Below are 20,711 nucleotides of genomic sequence, written 5' to 3' on the forward strand. Positions count from 1 at the left end.
ATTTATTAACCATCTGACTAAGCTATCAGGCAAAACTGCTAATGTGAGTGATTCAAACAAAAACAATAGTCTGTGTATAACAAATTCTACTGAACCATCAGAGATTAAAATTGCTCCATTTATTAAGACCTCCTCTTATCTTTTTAATTGATACATCAAAGTGATTCAGACAGATTTCTACCAGTTTCACATCTAGCTTAATTTCCCATTTCCAAAACGATATGTTTCATTATGCTTTCATGTATCTTATAACCAGGCATTTTACCATAGTCACCAATAATCTTAAAAAGTGCATCCAAGTACGCACAGAAACTGTTGCAGATATCAGAGGGCATTCCTTCTTAGCACCTTATAATCTTACAGCTAAGGGATGGATCTTGTGTGTATTAAGTGGGAGTTCCATACCAGATTGCTGATTACAATATCCTTTCTACCGTGCAAGAGGAGACATACATATAAGGAAAAAAAATTCACTTTGGTTTTGATTTGACCTGCACAGCCAATCTGGTAAATTCATAACTTGATTTTTTAAAATCTTATTGTTATCTATTTGTGGTTTTATTGTCTCTCCCTATCACAAATTAATAAAATATTCATGTACTCAATCATAAAATTCTAAATAATCACCATCTGAAAACCATACCCCGAACAGTCAAGCTTACCTAATATAGTATTGGCAACAGCAACCGTTCATTATTATTATTTTTAAGAGCAGGAAAATTTCCCACAGAACAATGAAGCACTAGAAAATGTTCTGCCTCATATCTCCAACTAGCATCAAGAATGCAGCTAATGCTGCTGTCTTACCTGTGCCATTTCCTGACGAAGCAGATACTTTGCAATTTCTGCTGAATTCAATTTCTGAGAGCTGTAGTTAAAGACAGACTTGCCATCAGAAGGGTAAGCTCTAATAATACCAGGGGTCTCATTTTGCATCATCTTACTAAGCATGTCCACATTCTCAATATTAACCTGAAATAAAAGTTAACATGCAAACTTGTTAATTCGTTAAAGAAAACAACGCAGTCTGGAAGATACGCTATACCAACTTTGTCTGGTGGGTTAGCTGCAGCTTTTCCAGGGCAGAAATGTACAAGTTGAAAAAAATCTACTTTTCTCCAACGTTGAGCTAACGCAGTTTAAATCATTCTCTTCTCCATTTTCTCCTCAGAGTACCCCACAGTAACCTCCTGTGACATAGTTAGGATGAGAGTATGTGACTATCTCATGGTCACCCCACATGTTTTCATGGCAGAATGAAGAATCAAACCTGGGTCTCTCAGATTCTAATCAGGCAGTTTAACCACTACAAGACAAGACAACCACTACAAGCAAAGCCAGGGAGTATGAAAGGCAAAATATTAAATATTATATCTGGAATGTGTGGTTGACATAACACCTTGAAATAATAAAGACAGGTTACGTGGGAATTTGCTGTGCTAGGTACGTGAACCACTGATGCTATGAACAATCCAAAGTAAAAAGTGGTACAAACATGATCTTGCTGCAAATGAGAATATACAAGTTGCAAATCATGAGAGGTGGAACAATGAAGAGTTCCCAGATACATACTTGTTTCAGTTCTCATAATTATCAAAATCCCCTTGAAGGAATAGGCTTGTAGTCTGGGGGTGCCTATTGCTACATCAGCTGGTGACAGACAGCTATGGCCAGGACTGCCTTATACCAACTTTGTCTGGTGGGGTAGCTGCAGCTTTTCCAGGGCAGAAAAGATCTAGCCACTGTGCTGCATGCCCTGTTTACATCTAGCTTAGATTACTGCAATGCACTCTGTGTGGGGCTGTCCTTTGAAGTGTTCTGAAACTTTAACTGGTACAAAATGCTGCAGCCATGATGATGTTTAATGTTTAATTCGATTTATATCCCTCCCTCCTCGCCGAGGCGGGCTCAGGGCAGCTTACATCCAAGTCACAGCATGCTATGATCACCGTCATAAAACAATAAAACCATTTAAACAGATAAGTTAAAACCCATAAATTAAAACAATATACAGTTTGGTACTAACACATTAGATGTTCCTCATCGTTCCAGGATAGCAGTTATTCCAGAAATCTCCTATGATAGGTTGAAGGCCTGCCAGAAGAGAGTGGTCTTACAGGCCTTGTGGAACTGGGCGAGGTCCCGCAAGGCCCTACCCTCTTCCGGCAGTTGATTCCACCAGGACGGAGCTGCCACTAAAAAGGCCCGATCCCTGGTGGTCACTAATCTCGCCTCCCTCAGCCCGGGAATCACTAGGAGATGTTGGGATCCAAATCTTAGCACTCTCTGGGGAACATGTGGGGACAGTGGTCCCTCAAGTAAATGAGTCCTTGGCCATATAGGGCTTTAAAAGTAATAACTAGCACCTTGTAACAAAAGCTAGTAATGGGTTTTAACTACTGGTAGCCAGTGCAGTTCCTGCAGTGCTGGCTGTATGTGCTCCCATTTGGGCAGCCCCAGTAACAGCCTAGCAGCCGCATTCTGCACTAGCTGGAGTTTCTGGGTTTGCGACAAAGGCAGCCCCAAGTAGAGGGCATTACAGTACTGCAATCTCGAGGTGACTGTTGCATGGATCACCGTTGCCAGGTCGCAGCAGTCGAGGAAGGGAACCATATAGCCCGCCTCAGATGAAAAAAGGTGGATTTTGCAGTTGCTGCTATCTGGGCCTCCACTGACAGGGAGCTTCCAACAGCACCCCCAACCTTCTGACTTTGGGCGCCATTGACAATGGCGCCCTGCCAAGGCCGCCACGACTCAGGCAAAGGACCTCTGTCTTCGTTGGATTCAGCTTCAGTTGGCTCATCTTAAGCCAACCAGCCATGGCTTTCAGTGCCTGATCCAGCGCAAGGCCGTCCGTCCATCAGTAGATAGAGCTGGGTGTCATCAGTGTACTGATGGCAAACCAGCCCATACCTTCGGGCAATCTGGGCAAGGGGCCACATGTAAATGTTAAACGACATTGGGGATAGAACCGCTCCCTGAGGCACACTGCAATTAAGTGGGTGTCTCTGGGATGACTCTCCCTCCAATTGACATCCTGAAAAAGCATCCTGAAAAAGAAGTAGCATTATTTTTTGCAGACGCAGAGAAAGCATTCGCTAATGTGAATTGGAACTTTATGTTTGCAGTGATGGAGAAATTGAGATTGGGAGAAGACTTTATCAGAATGGTAAAGGTGATATATTCTGAACAATCAGCAAGGCTCTGCATTAATGCAGATTTAACAGAAAAAATTATAATAAATAAAGGAACAAGACAAGGTTGCCCTCTATATCCATTGATATTTATAATGACATTAGAGGTTTTGTTAATTCAAATCCAAAGAACAGTTCATTGTGTTAACACAAGGCATATGATGAAAAGGTTATCAAGAGGCTCACCTTAAGAGGTGATTCCCACAGTCAGGACAGGACATGGCACAGTTCTCCTGTAAACCTGTAGCATTTTAGAATACATCTAAGTAACTTTTCTTTAGCCTTTTCCTGGTGCCCTAGATGCCTGCATGCTGTGACAGTACCTTCAAACAAATTAGCACCATCCCGTAAGTGGGTTGTACTATGGCAGAAAGAGGCACTTGCCCTTCCTCTGATTAACTCAGGAAGGTATATGTGTTTCTTCGCTTCTACATTTTACCCTCACATAATCCCTGTGATGTAGGCTAGGATGAGAGAGACAACTGGCTGGCCACTGCGTGAAACAGAATACTGGAATAGATGAAACAGTAGTCTGATCCAACAGGTCTGCTCAGTTTGTAGTCTGGCACTCTAACCACTGCATAAGACTAGCTGTCATTGCTGCTCAAGACCTACCTGAATATAGTTGCATGGTGTCTGGCTTTCCATTTCCCTTTTTCTCAGGATGTACCATTTATTCTGGTTATCCAAAAGGGAGCGCCTCTTGTGCCCTCTCTGGAAGGCAGATGGGTGCTTGTATATTGCCAAGATTTCTGATGGCTGCTGAATGAGCAGGTCATCTTTAGCCAAGGGGATCCCAAACTCCTGACTCAATGAAATGATCATTTCTGCAGAGGGCAACAGATCGTAATGTACTATATCCCTTAACTTCTTGCTGTGGCAGATGTAATCAAGCCTAGAAGATGAGGTACAGAATGAAGAAATCAAATTGGCTATGTTTGTTGATTTATCACAAATTAGAAAAATATTTTAAAACAGATACATCTATTCAGGCAAATTAGCCATGAGCATGACTGCAATGTGTTTTATCAGCAAGTATTTTTAGCTATGTAAGCCATAGCATTGCTCTGCAGTTCTGGCAAACAATGAAGACACCCACTAAACACAGCTTTTGACAATGCAATATCTCCAAAGGAAATCTGGCTACCAATGCTGACATCAGAGTACAGGATCCCCAGCCATACGACAGCACAAGGTTAAAGGAAAAGCAAAAAGCAAAACTAAAACTAAAAAACCCAAAACACCCTATTCCTCCACTGTTGCTGAATTCCAGCTTCCCAGCTCAAGACAATCTAAAGTAACGTCTAGACAAACTAGAGCCATCAGGACCTCTGAGATTACACTGCTTCCCCAGATCAGATGCACAGGGGTATGATAAAAAACATGTTAAGTACAAGTTTACCCTATGCCTATCATAAGGGACTGTAGTGTGAACAGCCAAAATAACCTGAAGGGGTCCTTTTCAACCCCTACCCACTTCTATGCACACATACTAACCTTGCTGAAAAGAGGCAAATGTGGGCTGAATTAACACTTGCTTCTTCAGGAAAGGACTACCATGTATCTATTCTCGGTATTATTATTTTTTTAATATTCAAAATATGAGGAATTTGGTTTTTCTCTGGCAGGTTCTGGCAGTTTATCTCATACTCCTTTGTGTGTTGTTGTTGAGAAGTTGTTTATGAGCAAAAGAGATGAAGAAAAAATAAAGAGTGCAAGGGGAAGAGAATTTTATTCAAATATGTTAATAGCCCCTATATGTTTTGCAGTGAGCGTCCTCAGAGGGATCTGTGAAATAAAAAAGCAGCTAGTTTTGTGGGTGATTTGCAGCTTCCTCTCTTTGCTCCAGTTGGAGGCCCTTCATTCTGTTCTTGAGAAGTTGTGTGAGCCAGATAATCTCTTCAAGGAGATACAGGCTGCAAAGTTTCCTCACTATGTAATTTGTTCTCATCACATCTCCTTTATCATGCATGGTGTAGTGTATCGGACTCAGCGCAAGCGCCGCGCGACCCGAGCCACCCTCGGGTCGCCGTGCGCAGCGCGGGAAAAGCCACCGCCAATCCTGACCAAGGGCGGGAAGTTTAACTGGCCAGGATTGGGCTGGCCAGCGAAGGGGATGTTCCGGGATGCATGTATATATTAGCGGACCCGGCCGCGTGTTCCCAGTTTTGTGATGTACCAACCAATAAAGACCTATGCCTTCACCACGTCTCGTCTCCCAGTACATTACACTGGCGACGAGGATGGGATCTAGATAGGTCCGGCCGCCCCGAGGGGAACCTGACCGGGCCGGAGACGAGGAAGGCGTGAGACCGCAGGATCGCACAGCCCGCCGCCACCATGGCGAACACTACGGTAACGACGGGCCATCTTGCGGAATTCAACCCGGAGCACCCCGAGAGATGGGAGACCTACACAGAAAGGGTCGAGTGCTACCTGCGGGCGAACCTGATCGAAGATGACGACAGGAAGAGAGACGTCCTGCTGAGCGTCTGTGGAGAAGAAACTTTCGAGATCGCACGAGGCCTCTCCGCTCCAGCTAAGCTGACCGAGAGGACCTACCGGGAAGTCGTGAGACTCCTCACGGGCCACTTTTCGCCCCAACCGTCCATCGTCGCCCGCCGATTCCTCTTCCACAAGAGGGACCAAAAGTCGGGGGAGACAGCGGCAGTCTACCTGGCGGCCCTTCGGCAGATCGCCGGGAACTGCAATTTTGACAAAAGGGACGAAGCCCTGAGGGACCGTTTCGTCTGGGGCCTCCGAGACGAACGACTGCAGCAGAAGCTCTTCGCTAAGGAGGAGCTCACGCTACAACAAGCCTTCAACGAGGCGACGGCGTTCGAGAGGGCCACCAAGGCGTTCGGCCAGCCACGCGGCGAAGCAGTCCACCAAGGAGAAACGGAGCTGGAAGACCGAGCAGAGGAAGAAGCGTTTCAGCTCCGGCGGCCGCAGAGAACGGACACACGGGCCCCCGCGAGACAACGAGCGACGGAGAGGGCCACCGCCACCACCGGTTCCAGGTGCGCCAGCTGCGGCGACCCCCACGAGCGACGGGACTGCCCGTACCGCAACCTGGACTGCCGCAGCTGCGGAAAGACAGGCCACATCGCCCGGGCTTGCCGGGCCAAGAACAGCCGCCGCCAACCGTCAGCGCATCACGACTCCCTGGACGCACACACGACGGCATCCACCAGTCTGCAGGTATTGAACTTGCCCCTCGCGGCCCCAGACAAGGTCAAAATGTCGGTCCTAATCGAGGGCGCCCCCTGCATCATGGAAGTAGACTCGGGTTCCTCCATCTCTATCATTTCGGAGGAAACCCTCAAGAAACTACGTCCCCGCCACCGCATCCAAACGAGGCCAGCGGACTTCGTACTGAGGGACTTTCAGAAGAACCCAGTACACATCGTGGGGTGGGCCCGGGTGCATGTAGAAAGAGGGGGTTTTAGGGGGCCCCTAGACATCCTAGTGGTCAAGCGCCAACTGACCACACTTCTCGGGTTGGCGTGGTTCAATCCACTGGGGATCCAGCTGGTGGGGGTGGACCACTTGCAGGCCAGCAATTTCGACGGGGTCTGCCGGGAGTTTCCCGAGGTCTTCGACGGGTCCTTGGGGAGCTACAAGGGTCCGCCCATCACCTTACCGATAGACCCAATGGTCAGGCCCATAAGGCTTAAAGCGAGGCGCGTCCCGTTCGCCCTTAAGCCTAAAATAGAGGCAGAACTGGACCGCCTAACAGCCCAGGGCGTCCTAGAACCTGTAACGTATGCGGAATGGGAGACCCCCATAGTAACGCCAGTCAAACCCAACGGGGAGGTTAGGATCTGCGCTGACTACAAGTGCACGATCAATAAGGCGCTGCAAGACAACCCCTACCCAGTCCCGGTGGTTAGCCACGTCCTAGCAGCACTAGCCGGGGCGAGGGTTTTTGGAAAGCTGGACTTAGCACAAGCATACCAGCAACTGCCGGTCGACGCTAAGACAGCGGAGGCGCAGACGATCGTGACCCACAGGGGCGCGTTCAGGGTTAAACGGCTGCAGTTCGGGGTCAGTGTAGCTCCGGGGATATTCCAGAGCATAATGGACTCTCTCTTGAAAGGGATCCCCGGAGTTCAACCCTTCTTTGACGACGTTTTAATCGCCGCCCCCACCGAAGGAGAGTTCAGCTGCCGCCTGCGAGAGGTCCTCAGACGGTTCCAAGCGGCGGGGCTGAGAGTCAAAAAGGAGAAATGTTTGTTGGGTGTTCCGCGAGTGGAGTTCCTGGGGTTCGCCGTGGACGCGGCTGGAATTCACCCGACGGCGGACAAGACCAGGGCCATAGTCCAGGCCCCTGCCCCCAAATGCAAGGCAGAACTACAGAGTTTTTTAGGATTATTGAACTTTTATCATGCATTCCTGCCACACAAAGCCGCCGTGGCGGAACCGTTGCACCGCTTGTTAGATAAACAGGCCCCGTGGGTCTGGGGTAAACGCCAAGCCGCGGCGTTCCAGGCAGTGAAAGACCTCTTGGTCTCTAACGCGGTACTTCATCACTACGATGAAAACCTACCCCTGATCCTGGCTTGCGACGCCTCCCCCTACGGAGTAGGAGTGGTCCTAGGGCACCAACTCCCGGACGGGAGAGAGGCGCCGATCGCTTACTACTCCCGGACTCTGTCCCCTGCCGAGCGGAACTACGCCCAGATCGATAAGGAGGCCCTGGCGATCGTGGCGGGGGTGCATAAGTTCAACGACTACCTCTACGGTAGGCGTTTCACCATCGCCACTGACCACAAGCCGCTCCTCGGCCTCCTAGCCCCCGATCGTCAGACCCCCCAGATTCTGTCTCAGAGGGTCTTAAGGTGGAACCAGTTCCTGAATTCATACACTTACGCACTGATACACCGCCCCGGTAAAGCAATGGGACACGCAGATGCCCTCAGCCGCCTGCCGCTACCCACAACGGACCCAGATCCCGCCCCGGCACACGGGGTGATGCTCATGGAGTCGCTCCCCGAGCGCCCACTGCACGCGGACGAGGTGGCTCGGGCGACTGGGAGAGACCGCATCCTCGCACGGGTCAGGGACTGGGTGGGAAGGGGGTGGCCCTCGGGCAAGGTGGAAGAAGCATTCCGGCCGTTCGCGTCCAGGAAGGACGAGCTATCGACACACAAGGGGTGCATACTCTGGGGGAGCCGGGTGGTGGTGCCCCCCCCCCTGCGCAGACAGGTATTGGAGGATCTCCACGAGACCCACCCGGGCATCGTGAGAATGAAAGCCCTGGCCCGGAGCTACGTGTGGTGGCCGGGCATGGATGAGGAAATAGAGGGGTGGGTAAGAAGGTGCCAACCATGCCAGGAGTCCAGACCCAATCCGCCGTCCGCCCCGGTCCACAGGTGGGAGTCGAACGGGCGGCCGTGGTCCCGCCTCCATGTGGATTTCGCGGGGCCGTATCAGGGCCAGATCTTCTTTATACTTGTGGACGCATATACTAAATGGCTAGAGGTAATCCCGGTGGCCTCGACCTCCACCGCAGCAGCAGTCAGGGCACTCAGAAGGGTCCTCTGCACACACGGGATCCCGGACACCCTGGTGACGGACAACGGCACGGCATTCACCTCCCGGGAATTCCGGGAGTTCACCGACCGGTACCTCATAAGGCACATAAGGTCCGCACCATTCCATCCAGCCACCAACGGCCAGGCGGAGCGCATGGTGCGGACCACCAAAGAGGCCCTTGGCCGTATAGTACATGGGGATTGGGACCACCGCCTCTCAGCATTCCTGTTCCACAACAGGATCACCCCAAACCCTGTAACCGGTTTCAGCCCCGCAGAACTGCTCATGGGGAGGAAACTGACCACTCATCTAGATAGGCTACACCCGGACCGGGCGCCGGATGTCCGCGGGTCCCCCGAGGTCCGGGAGGCAGTGAGAGGATTCTTCCCGGGCGACCCAGTGTATGCGAAAAACTTCGCAAGCGGCCCCGAGTGGTTGGCGGGAAGGGTTCTAAGGGTGACAGGCTCCCGGTCATACGAGGTAACCACCGCCGGAGGCCAGGTGCTGAGACGGCACATCGACCAGCTGCGCCGCCGCACCCTACCCGAGGAGGCAGAAGAGGCAGAGAGTAGGGAACCGCCAGCAACGGAACCGCCAGAAGGGGCCCCGCCAATACAGGAGCTACCCACGTACGAGGCCCCCGCAGCCGCGGGACCAGAACCGGAGCCAGCACCCGACCCGGGCCGGCAACAGCCAGAAATGGCGCCACCCACGTTGGGATCGGGCCCCACACCAACGGCAACCCCGAGGAGATCAACACGGGAACGCAGGGCGCCAGCGTACCTACAGGACTATGTAGTTTAAACTAGGAGGGGAGGAGTGTAGTGTATCGGACTCAGCGCAAGCGCCGCGCGACCCGAGCCACCCTCGGGTCGCCGTGCGCAGCGCGGGAAAAGCCACCGCCAATCCTGACCAAGGGCGGGAAGTTTAACTGGCCAGGATTGGGCTGGCCAGCGAAGGGGATGTTCCGGGATGCATGTATATATTAGCGGACCCGGCCGCGTGTTCCCAGTTTTGTGATGTACCAACCAATAAAGACCTATGCCTTCACCACGTCTCGTCTCCCAGTACATTACACATGGCCTGTTATGACCGTGGCCGCTCTCAAAATAAGCCCAAGTCTTCTAAACAGCTGTGTACCCCTGATCATAGTCTCAGAGAAAACACCACTTTGTTTTACATTAAATAATCAAGTGGCACAGAAAAAAGTAATCAAGTTCTGTGTCCTCTTACAGCATAAACCTCAGAGCAACATTTTAGGGCCCTTTCATTCTCCAGAAACATGAAATTTCTTTTAGCACCACAGTCAGTAAGCAACAGATAGGACTGAAGCCTTGCTCTTTTTAATCACTGGAAAGTCTTCGCCATCGCTTTGTGGGTGTGAGAGTGATGTAATTTTCTGAAAGGAATTAGCTTAAAACAGGAAAGGGAAAACAAATACATTCCTCCTTGAGATCAGCTAACTGCTGAAGCAAGAGCTTTGCTGAGTTTGAGAGGAGGCCCTCAGAACGAATGAGCACACCCCAACTCTCCAGCAAGAAAGTCAGGGTAAGCAATTTATCCCTACAGCAACCCTCTGAGTCCAATGGACTTTGTGGCTGATGGGCAACCAAAAGACACAAACATGATGGGATCTATTAAGTATACCACTTGTAGAATACAGATGCATGGTATTTGTAATAGCTCTTTTTAAAAAACAATTTCAGCCTTCACCATCCAAATGGCCTATGGCAAAAAAACCCCAACCCTAAAGTGTGAAAGAAAAACAGTGTTGCACTTACGTGTAACTGTTGTTCATCGACGTCTTTTGTGGGACTGCCACGAGGCAGGCCTGCTGCGGAGGTTGATTGACAAGCCTAGAATTCTTCCAAATAACTGGCGGTCTGCCGTTAAACAGACTACGTCTGCAATACCCCCATTTAACGGACTCCCCCCCAACGGCGAACCACCCACATTCCCCCAGTTCCGCTTTCGCCACCATAAGTTCTACACCTATTGTATCAATGAGAACTCACAGCGGGGATGGCAGGAGGGAATGTGTGTATGCACAGAAGACGTCAATGAACAACAGTTACAGGTAAGTGCAACACTGTTTTTCATCGTCCGTCTTGTTGTGCATCCCCACATTGGGACCCACTCTCGAGCTTCTCACCTTGATGGTGGTGGGGTGAGTCTCTTATTGAAATAGCGAATGAAGAACTGCTTTTCCCACATCCGCATCTCGACGTTGCTGCAGATCCAGTGCATAGTGTCGTACAAATGTCTCTGCTGAGGACCATGTTGCGGCTTTACACATCTCCGCTAATGGAACTCCTCTCCTTGCAGCTACTGATGAACCCATAGCTCTCGTTGAATGAGCTCTTACTCCAACTGGACAGGAGATCCCTGCTAATCTATAACAATGGCCAATAATAGCCAATAATCTATAACAATGGCCAATAACAGTAACCAGCCATCTAGATAAGGTCTGAGAAGATGCTGGAGTTCCTCTCCGAGGACCCCAATAGCACACAAATTACGTCTTCATCTTGCGAAACTGTCTTGTTTGACTAATGTAATACAATAAAGCCATTTTAACATCTAACATATGCAATCTCCTCTCTGCCTCAGAAGATGGATTAGGGAAAAAAACTGGCAGTGATAAATCCTGTGCCAAATGAAATCTACTAACTACCTTTGGTAGGAATTCTCTTGCTGGATGAAGAACAACCTTACCCCCCAAAAATTGCAGATAAGGCTGATCTACTCTTAGTGCTGCCAACTCACTCACCCTTCTAATGGAAGTCACTGCCACTAAGAACAATGTCTTCCATGATAAAAAAGACAATGTACAGTAATTTAATGGTTCAAATGGGGCCTTCATTAAATATGTCAATACCAAAGACAAAGACCATTGCTGAACAATACCAGGTATTGTATTGGTGGAAACCCTTTAAAAAACATTTGGTTATTTTATTAGCAAAAACAGTGGTACCTTCCACTTCCATATGGCAAGCGGAGATTTCTGCTAGGTGAACCCTAACAGATGACACCGCCAAACCACTCTGTGCTAGAAACAGTAAATACTCTAAAACTATTGATATTGGACAAGTAAATGGGCATAAATTCTTTTCCTTACACCACTTCTCAAAACGGTCCCATTTACTCTCATAAGATCGACGAGTAGAGGGCTTACGGGCCTCTCTTAATACCTGTAGCACCTCCTCTGAAAACCCCTCATTCACAGCTCTATATATCATGCTGTCAAATGCAAGTCTTGCATCTTGTGGTAAAATCTGACCTCCTGAACTAGCAAGTCGGGAACCTGTGGGATCCCACGGGACAGCCTTAACAACTCTGGGAACCAGACCTGCCTTGGCCAAAATGGGGCCACTAGAATCATCCTGGATCGATCTATCTTTATCTTTCCCAGGACCCTTGGAATCAGGGGGAAAGGTGGGAATGCATACAGCAGTTCCCCTCTCCACCAGAACTAAAATGCATCCCCTATTGACTTCTGATCGTGGCCTCCCCATGAACAAGAAATGTGTGCCTTTGTTGACTGACCTGTAGCAAACAGATCTACTTTCGGCATTCCCCACTTTGCAAAAATTGTGTTGATATATTTTTCTTGAAGGGACCACTCATAATTGACCAGAAACTTGCGGCTCAGGGAGTCCGCCTCCTGGTTGGCAACTCCTGCTATGTGGATTGCTTGAAGAGAGGATCTTAAGCGAATTGCTATGGCCCATAGATCTTGTGCTTCCCTGCACAGCCTCGAAGATACAGTCCCTGCCTGCCTGTTCATGTAATACATAGCTGTAGAATTGTCTGTTTGCACCAGCACCTTCTTCTGTAACATTTCTGAGAAAGTTGTTAAAGCCAACTTAATTGCTCTTAACTCCAATAAATTGATGTGATAGCCAGAATGTGACCGTGGCCATGTATCCTGCACTTGAATACCTTCACAGTGTGCACCCCAGCCCATCCTTGAGGCATCCGTCGTCAACACTACCTTAGGTGACCATGGCCCAAATTCAACACCTTCAAATAAATGTAAGTCTGAAGTCCACCATTCCAATGATCTAATCACCATTCTAGGGATGTTAAAGCCCTGATATGGGGAATGCACCCGTATATAAAACCGTCTTATAAACCAGGTTTGTAGCTCCCTCATGTGCAACCTAGCAAAGAGAACCACAGCAGTTGTAGACGCCATCAAGCCAAGGGCTCGTTGTATCATTTGAACAAACTGAAAACGTTTCTGTTGGAAGCAGAAGATAAAAGTTGGAAGATAAAAATATGGAGCAGAGGTCCATCAGTGGCTATTAGCCACAGCGTGTATATATATGTGTGTGTGTGTATATATCTTTATCTTTCCCAGGATATATATATATATATATATATATATATATATATATATATATATATATATATATATATATATATATATATATATATATATATATATATATATATTGTATATATATATTGGCCACTGTGTGATACAGAGTGTTGGACTGGATGGGCCACTGGCCTAATCCAACATGGCTTCTCTTATGTTCTTATCGTCTTTAGACTCAGAGCTCTATCTCTAGGCAAAAAAGCCCTATTCTTTTGTGAGTCTAGATATGCCCCAATAAACTGGGCTTGTTGTGATGGAATTAAATGTGACTTCTCATAATTTATTATGAGTCCTTACCTAGTGCAAGTGCTCAACACAAACTGTATTTGTTCTTGCAATCCTTCCCGTAATTCGGCCACCAACAGCCAGTCATCCAAATACAGGGAAATGGTGCAGCCCTTAGTTCTAAAATAAGCCATGATGACAGCTATGCATTTTGTAAAAACACGTGGAGCTGTTGCCAGACCAAAAGGTAGCACAGAGTATTGGAAAACCTTCTGTCCCTGTCTAAACCTAAGGAATTTTCTGTGCTCTGGGTAAATTCCAATGTGAAAGTATACATCCTTAAGATCTAAAACACCAAATCAGATTCCTCTGGGAAGGAGTTCTAAGACTGAAGGCAAATGACCATACGGAATCTTTTAATACATAGATGCTCATTTAATGATCTCAGATCCAAAATAGGTCTGCAACCTCCATCTTTCTTGTCAATAACAAAAAACCTAGAATAAAAAACCTCTGCTGGAAGGGGCCTTTTCCTTGTTAAAACAATTTTATTTGGTAACATATGGTAACAAATTATATTTCTTGCATCATTAATAACTTCTTTTATCTATCCCATATATTACTTTCTAACTACCCCTCCCCCCGTTACATGACCACCGCCGGTGTTATTTACTTAAAAGTATTAATGTTTAAAGGTACCCTTAACTAATAAAACCAAAAATTAATATTCTTCTTTTTTCTAAGACTTAATCATTATCAAAAATTGTCCAATGTCCTTTTATTTTTCACTCTTTTTCTACATATCTTCTAAACTTTTCCCACTCCATCTTAAAAACTTCTAAATCATAGTCTCTTAAAATTCTTGTTAATTTGTCCATTTCACTCCATGTCATAACTTTTACAATCCAATCCCATTTCTCTGGTATTTTTTCTTGCTTCCACAACTGCGCATATAATGTCCTAGCAGCTGAAAGCAAGTACCAAATTATAGTTCTATCTTCTTTTGGAAATTTTTCCATTTGTAATCCCAACAGAAAAGTCTCTGCAACTTTCTTAAATTCATATCCCAAGATCCTAGAAATTTCTTGTTGAATCATCTGCCAATACTTTTTTGCTCTTTCACAAGTCCACCACATATGGTAGAAAGAACCTTCATGTTTTTTTACATTTCCAACATCTGTCTGGCATCTTATTATTCATCTTTGCCAGTTTCTTAGGAGTCATATACCATCTATACATAATTTTAAAACAGTTCTCTTTAATACTATCACACGTCAAAAGCTTCATAGAGTTCTTCCACAAATATTCCCAAGTTTCCATCTGTATTTCTTTATTTACATTAATTGCCCACTTAATCATTTGAGATTTCACTACTTCATCTTCCGTAGACCGTTTTAAAAGTAATTTATATAATTTTGAAAATAATTTTTCGTTATCTCCAGCAGAACTTTTTCCATTTCTCTTTGCTCTTTTCTTATTCCTTCAGTTTTAATATCATTCTCCACCAAACTCTTTATTTGTTGCATCTGAAACCAATCATATTTATTATTCAGCTCTTCAGCAGTTTTCAATTCTATTTTGCCACTTTGTATTTTTAATAGTTGATTATATGACAACCACTTTTCTTCACCCGTCTCAGCTGTTATTTTTATCACTTCGGCTGGCACTATCCATAACGGTTTTCTCTCATCTCCATATTTGTTATATTTCATCCATGTATTTAGCAAGCTGTTTCTTATATAATGGTGAGAGAAAAAGCCGTCTATCTTTTTTTCCCCATAAGACATATAAGTGTGCCAGCCAAATTATTTCCATGACCTTCCAACGCTAAGAATTTTTTGTTTAACAACATTATCCATTCTTTTATCCATACTAAGCAAACTGCTTCATGAGATAATTTTAAGTCTGGTAATTGAAATCCGCCTCTCTCTTTTGCATTTGTTAAAATTTTCATTTTAATTCTTGGTTTCTTCCCCGCCCACACAAACTCTGAAATTTTTCTTTGCCATCTATTAAATTGTTTACTGTTTTTCACAATCGGAATAGTTTGAAACAAATACATTATTCTTGGTAGAATATTCATTTTAATTGCGGCTATTCTACCCAACAGTGACAAATTAAGTTTATTCCACTTTAACATATCTTCATCCATTTTACGCCATAGCTTGTCATAATTGTTTTTAAACAAATCAATATTCTTCATTGTTATCTCCACACCCAAATATTTTACCTTGGAGGTAACTTCACAGCCCGTTAGTGTCTGCAATTCTTGTTGCTTATTTATTTCCATATTTTTACATAGAAGTTTTGATTTTTCTTTATTAATACAAAGTCCCGCCAACTCCCCATATTCTTGTATTTTAGCTAACAACAAAGGTGTGACTTGTATGGGGTTTTCATTTATAAACATTATATCATCTGCAAATGCTCTCTATTTGTAAGTAATCCTTTTACTTTAATCCTTCTATTTCTTTATCTTCTTGAATTTGCATCAATAATATTTCAAGAGACATTATAAACAACAGTGGGGAAAGTGGACAACCTTGTCTTGTACCTTTTACTAATTATCATGTCTTCAATAAGATCAGCATTTATACATAGCCTTGCTAGTTGTTCAGTATATATTGCTTTTATCATTCTTATAAAGCTTTCTCCCCGCTCCATTTTCTCCATTACTGCAAACATAAAATCCCAATTTAAATTGTCAAATGCTTTCTCTGCGTCTGCAAAGAATAATGCTACTTCCTTTTCTGGATGTCTTTCATAATATTCTACAATATTTACAACAGTTCTGATATTATCTCTTATTTGCCTTTTGGGAAGAAACCCTGCTTGATCTTCCTTTATAAAATTTATCAAATATTGTTTAAACCATTCTGCCAAGATTCTTGTATATATTTTATAGTCATTATTTAATAATGAAATTGGTCTATAATTTTTTACATTCGTGACATTTCTATCTTCCTTTGGAATCAACGAAATAACAGCTTCCTTCCATGTATTTGGTATTTTCCCTTTTGTTCTTATCATATTCATCAATTTCTGAAGTTTCGAGATTAACTCCTCTTTGAGGGTTTTAAAAAATTTAGCTGTACATCCATCTGGCCCAGGTGCTTTTCCATTTTCCATGGCATTAATTGCTGCTTCAATTTCTATTTTTTCGTTCAAAACTTTTCACATATTTTCTGTAAGTACTCATCCATCTTTTCTTTCTTTATTTTAACACCTTTAAATAACTTGGCATAATACTTAAAGAATTCTTTTTATTCCTTCTTGATCTATCACCTCTCTTCCATCTACCACAATTTTATTAATAATTTTACTTTCTCTCTTTTTCTTCAGTTGCCAGGCCAAATATTTTCCGGGTTTGTTTGCTCCCTCGAAAGATTTCTGCTGCAATCTTTTCAGATTCCATTCCAGTTCTTTATTTAACAAATGTCTCATTTGCGTTTGTAATACTGTAATCTCCCTTATAATTTTCTTTTTCCCTGGCCTTTTTTCTCAGTTCCCCTTCTTTTTTCTTTATTTCATTTTGAATGTCCAACATCTATTTTTCTTTTGCCCTCTTATCTTTGTTATTCAATGTAATCAATATTCCTCTCATTTCTGCTTTATAAGCATCCCAGACTGTCTGAAATTCTATATCCTCTTTATCGTTTATTTGGAAGAAAGTTTTAGTTTCATTTTCTAGAGATGTCACTATTTCTTTATTCTGTAGTAAATCTGTAGTAAATCTTCATTCAATCTCCATCTTCTCAACATTATTGGGTTATGGTCAGCCCCAATTTTAGGTAAAATCTCTATTTTCTTTGTCATAAGGTCTAAATCTTTAGTGCCCCACAACATGTCAATTCTGGAAAAAGTTTTATGTCTTGCTGGAAAAAAAGTATAGTCCCGCACTTCAGGATTAAATTTCCTCCATATATCCTCCAAATTTTCTTGTTTGACCAATTCAAAGAAAGACTTTGGCAATTTTCCTTCCTTATTATTTTTTTTTACCCCCAGACCTATCCAGTGTGTTCTTAATTGTTCCATTAAAGTCCCCCATTATCAAAACTTGGTCATAAATCAGTTTATCAAATTGTTGTATAATGTCTTTTAAAAAAACATCCTTTGCACCATTTGCACAGTTGCTGTGTGCTTGTAATTGTAATCCTTCTTCCTTGTAGCTCAAAGCTCAAACCTTCAGGTATTATCCATCTATACCTCATTTCATTGTCCCGTAATTTTTCTATCAGTTTCTTGTATGCTCTTCTGTCATTTATCACTTGTCTTGCCAATTCTTTCATGATTCTTACTCTACTGCCTCCCACTATCAATGTCTTTTCAAAATTTTTATTCAAGATTTTTTCCACCATTTCTTTTGTCATATATCTTATAACCACATCCCTTGGTAGATTATTTTTCTTAGCATATAGTGAGTTCACTCTATACATATTGTCACGACTCGGACCTTCAGGTAGAGACGGACGGCTGCTGATGTCCTGGCAGTCGGCCAGAGCGTTTGCAGCCGGCTGGGGCTCTTTCAAGGAGCAGCACAAACGTTATCTTTCAGTCCTAATTAGTCAACAACATAAATCAGTCGGGCCGAAGGGAGAAACAGAGCGCGTCGTCACAGGAATGCAGAGGGTCAAAAGCCAGAGGAAGCAAGCCGAATATAGTCAAAGTACCTAGGTCAGTCCACAGAGCAAAATCAGAGTCCAGTTCCAAGTCCAAGGTTCAAGCCGGGTCAGGAGCACACGGGTTCTCTCAGCAGGCAAGAGGGTGCGGGGCGAGGTCACGTCCGAGTAAGATCGTTCGTTGCCAGCACAGTTTGCCCTAAGGCCAGGGTTACAGATATACTGTGCTTGGCTTGTTAACTCGTTAGTACTCCGGGCTTAGATCTCTCCTCCCACGCATGCGTGCTTCTCTCCGTCTGATTCTAAACTCCTGCCGTCTCTTTTCACGGAGCCGGCTCACAGGTGGTGGAGATTCAGGAGGGGATGAGCTAGGGCCCGGTGTGGCCTGATCAGTTTCAGGTGGCTCCTGCTCTGAGTTAGCAGGGGCTGGGTCAGGGGCAGGCACCTGCTCAGAGTTAGCAGGGGCTGGGTCTGGGGCAGGCATGACACATATAGTCATACATGCTTCTAGTTTTCTCAGGATCTTCCTCCAAAAATTCTGCAATTATTCTTATTATATATCCTTTCAAATCAGTCTCTTCATCCTCAGGTACTCCTCTCAGACGTATCTGGGTTTCCATCAATTTGCAGTCATGAATTGCCACTTCTTGCATTTTTAGCAAGGTGGAATCATGTGCTTTCACTCTCTCTTCCGCCTCTTGCACTTTCTTTGATGTTACCACAGTCTCATTTCTGAGATCTTCTATATCTCTCCTTGGATCTTCACTGCCTTTTCTAATTTCTTTTTTAGAAGCAGTTATCATGTCTCTCACCCCTTTCATCATCCTGGCTTCCATTGCTTCTAATTTCTCTTGTATTTTCTCCATTGAGGCAGTCCTTGCACGAGTTATGCTCTGACATTTAAAAAAACACCAAAAATTTTAACCTCTCCAAATTAAATTTAAATTATCAGGTTTAATAGAGTAAGGTTTGCCCTTTTCAATAAGCCTAATTTTGCCGTCCTCAGAGCCTCCTGGGCTCAGATATTAAATTTTAAAGTTTTTATTTCTTCCAAAATGGCGGTCACGACTTTCTGCTTCCCTTTAACAAAATTTTTCCTTCAAAAGGCTTCTAAAATAATTATCAGCGATAATGTCCAATAGTATTTACCTTATAGTTGTCACCTCTGTCAGCTTCACCAATTTTTAATGTCCTGAACACTTTAAAAACTTTGTTTAAATTTTGACTTAGCAATGGCCGCCAATGTTTTTCTATGATATTATAGTCCTAGAGTAGGCTAGCTGCTTCAAGGATTTCCCTTTTCCATCCGACACTTCCTGCTTTTCTTGCCACCAAATCCTGTTTTCACTGGTAAAAAGTTCTTGCGATGTTTGACGTATTTCCTGTGTTGACTGTGAGAGCTGCAAATCTATGACGATGGGGCTTTTTCACCAAAACCGCAAGTAGACAAAACAATAAATTCCTTTCCACTTTTTAGCACTGCCCTTTAAATTTACAAAGTTCAAATTTCTTCCCTTCTCAGCTTTCTGAATCTCTATTTCCCACCTTCTGATTTCATTTTGTTTAACTTTAAATAGTCCCGGAATGAAGATAGTCATCAGTACCTTTTTCTGCAGTTATCCAGATCCAACACCGGTCTTGTATAGCTTTAGATGTTTAGCAGTCTCAAAGAAGGTTAGGATCCTGTCGAGCTTATGTCAAATAAATGACCCTGGAAACTTCTGCAGATGATGAATATGCAATTCATCTCTGGAGACCCCTCAAAGCCTCAAAGGAGCCCCCCCCCGAGACTCCCTTTTAGCCAAGGTAAATCTCCTCAGAGTTTCCTGTGCATATCTTGGACTGATCTCTGACTGAGAAAAGTAGGCAGTAGGTATTAAATTGCCCTCTACTACAGAAGCCCCAGTCTGCTCCCCTTCTGAGAAGCAATTCAGCTCGGCATTTTCCAACCTCAGAAGTCTGCTGGAAGGGGCCTCTTGATCTAGGATCATTACATTTCCTATAGAAGGGAACAGATTGATTATTAAACTGGCAATCAAGATATTGAAAGGGTTGCTGGCCAAAAGGATGAGCAGATCTGTAAAATGAAGAAGAGAACTGCTGTTGCCTTGGTGTATAGCAATATCCCTGTTGATTTCCACCAGAGACACTTAAAGATCTCGCTGCTTGCTTGCTTTTCTTAATCTCTGACAAGAATTCATCAGTATTCTGTGCAAAGAGCGATGTATGATGGAACAGTAAATCTTCCACCCGTGGTTGAGTTTCCAAAGGGAGAGTGGTTGTACGCAGCCATGAGTGACGTCTCAGAACAATGCCTGAAGCCATTGACCTTGTTGCAATTTCTGCTGAGTGTTTTCCAGCACTAATCTGTTGTTTCAATAGGTGAATAGCCTCCGAATGAATTACTCTAGTCAGTGATCTGGCCTCAAGAGGGGGCATCTCAATGTACTTCTGGATGCCCTCCCACAAAAACAATTGGTAGCCTCCCATAACTGTTTCATAATTTGCTACTCTAAAGTTTAAAGCAGCTGAGGCATATATCTTCCTTCCTATAAACCATAAACGTCGACCTTCTCTATCTGACGGAGAATTATGCTGACCTGGCTTGCGGTGCGTCTGCATGCCCTCAATAATGACAGATGAAGCGACAGGATGCTGCACCAGATACTCTGCATTATCAGGCTTTACCCTGTACAAATGCTCTAGTTTCCTTGGCGTTGCTTGCATTGACCCAGGAGTCTTCCATATCTG

General features: G+C 44.6%; 1 protein-coding gene across 1 annotated transcript in view; it reads right to left on the reverse strand.

Moving 5' to 3' along the window:
• LOC132590644 (uncharacterized protein FLJ43738-like) overlaps positions 1-20,711 on the reverse strand; it is a 62,139-nt gene that overhangs the window by 11,123 nt on the left and 30,305 nt on the right. The window contains exons 5-6 of the mRNA XM_060263614.1: positions 3,810-4,089; positions 808-972 (exon numbers count right to left, since the gene is read on the reverse strand). Of these exons, the coding sequence (XP_060119597.1) occupies positions 808-972; positions 3,810-4,089 (445 nt within the window). The remainder of the gene's footprint in view (positions 1-807; positions 973-3,809; positions 4,090-20,711) is intronic.

Source organism: Heteronotia binoei, unplaced genomic scaffold (assembly GCF_032191835.1).
Source record: "Heteronotia binoei isolate CCM8104 ecotype False Entrance Well unplaced genomic scaffold, APGP_CSIRO_Hbin_v1 ptg000458l, whole genome shotgun sequence".
Classification (NCBI taxonomy): domain Eukaryota; kingdom Metazoa; phylum Chordata; class Lepidosauria; order Squamata; family Gekkonidae; genus Heteronotia; species Heteronotia binoei.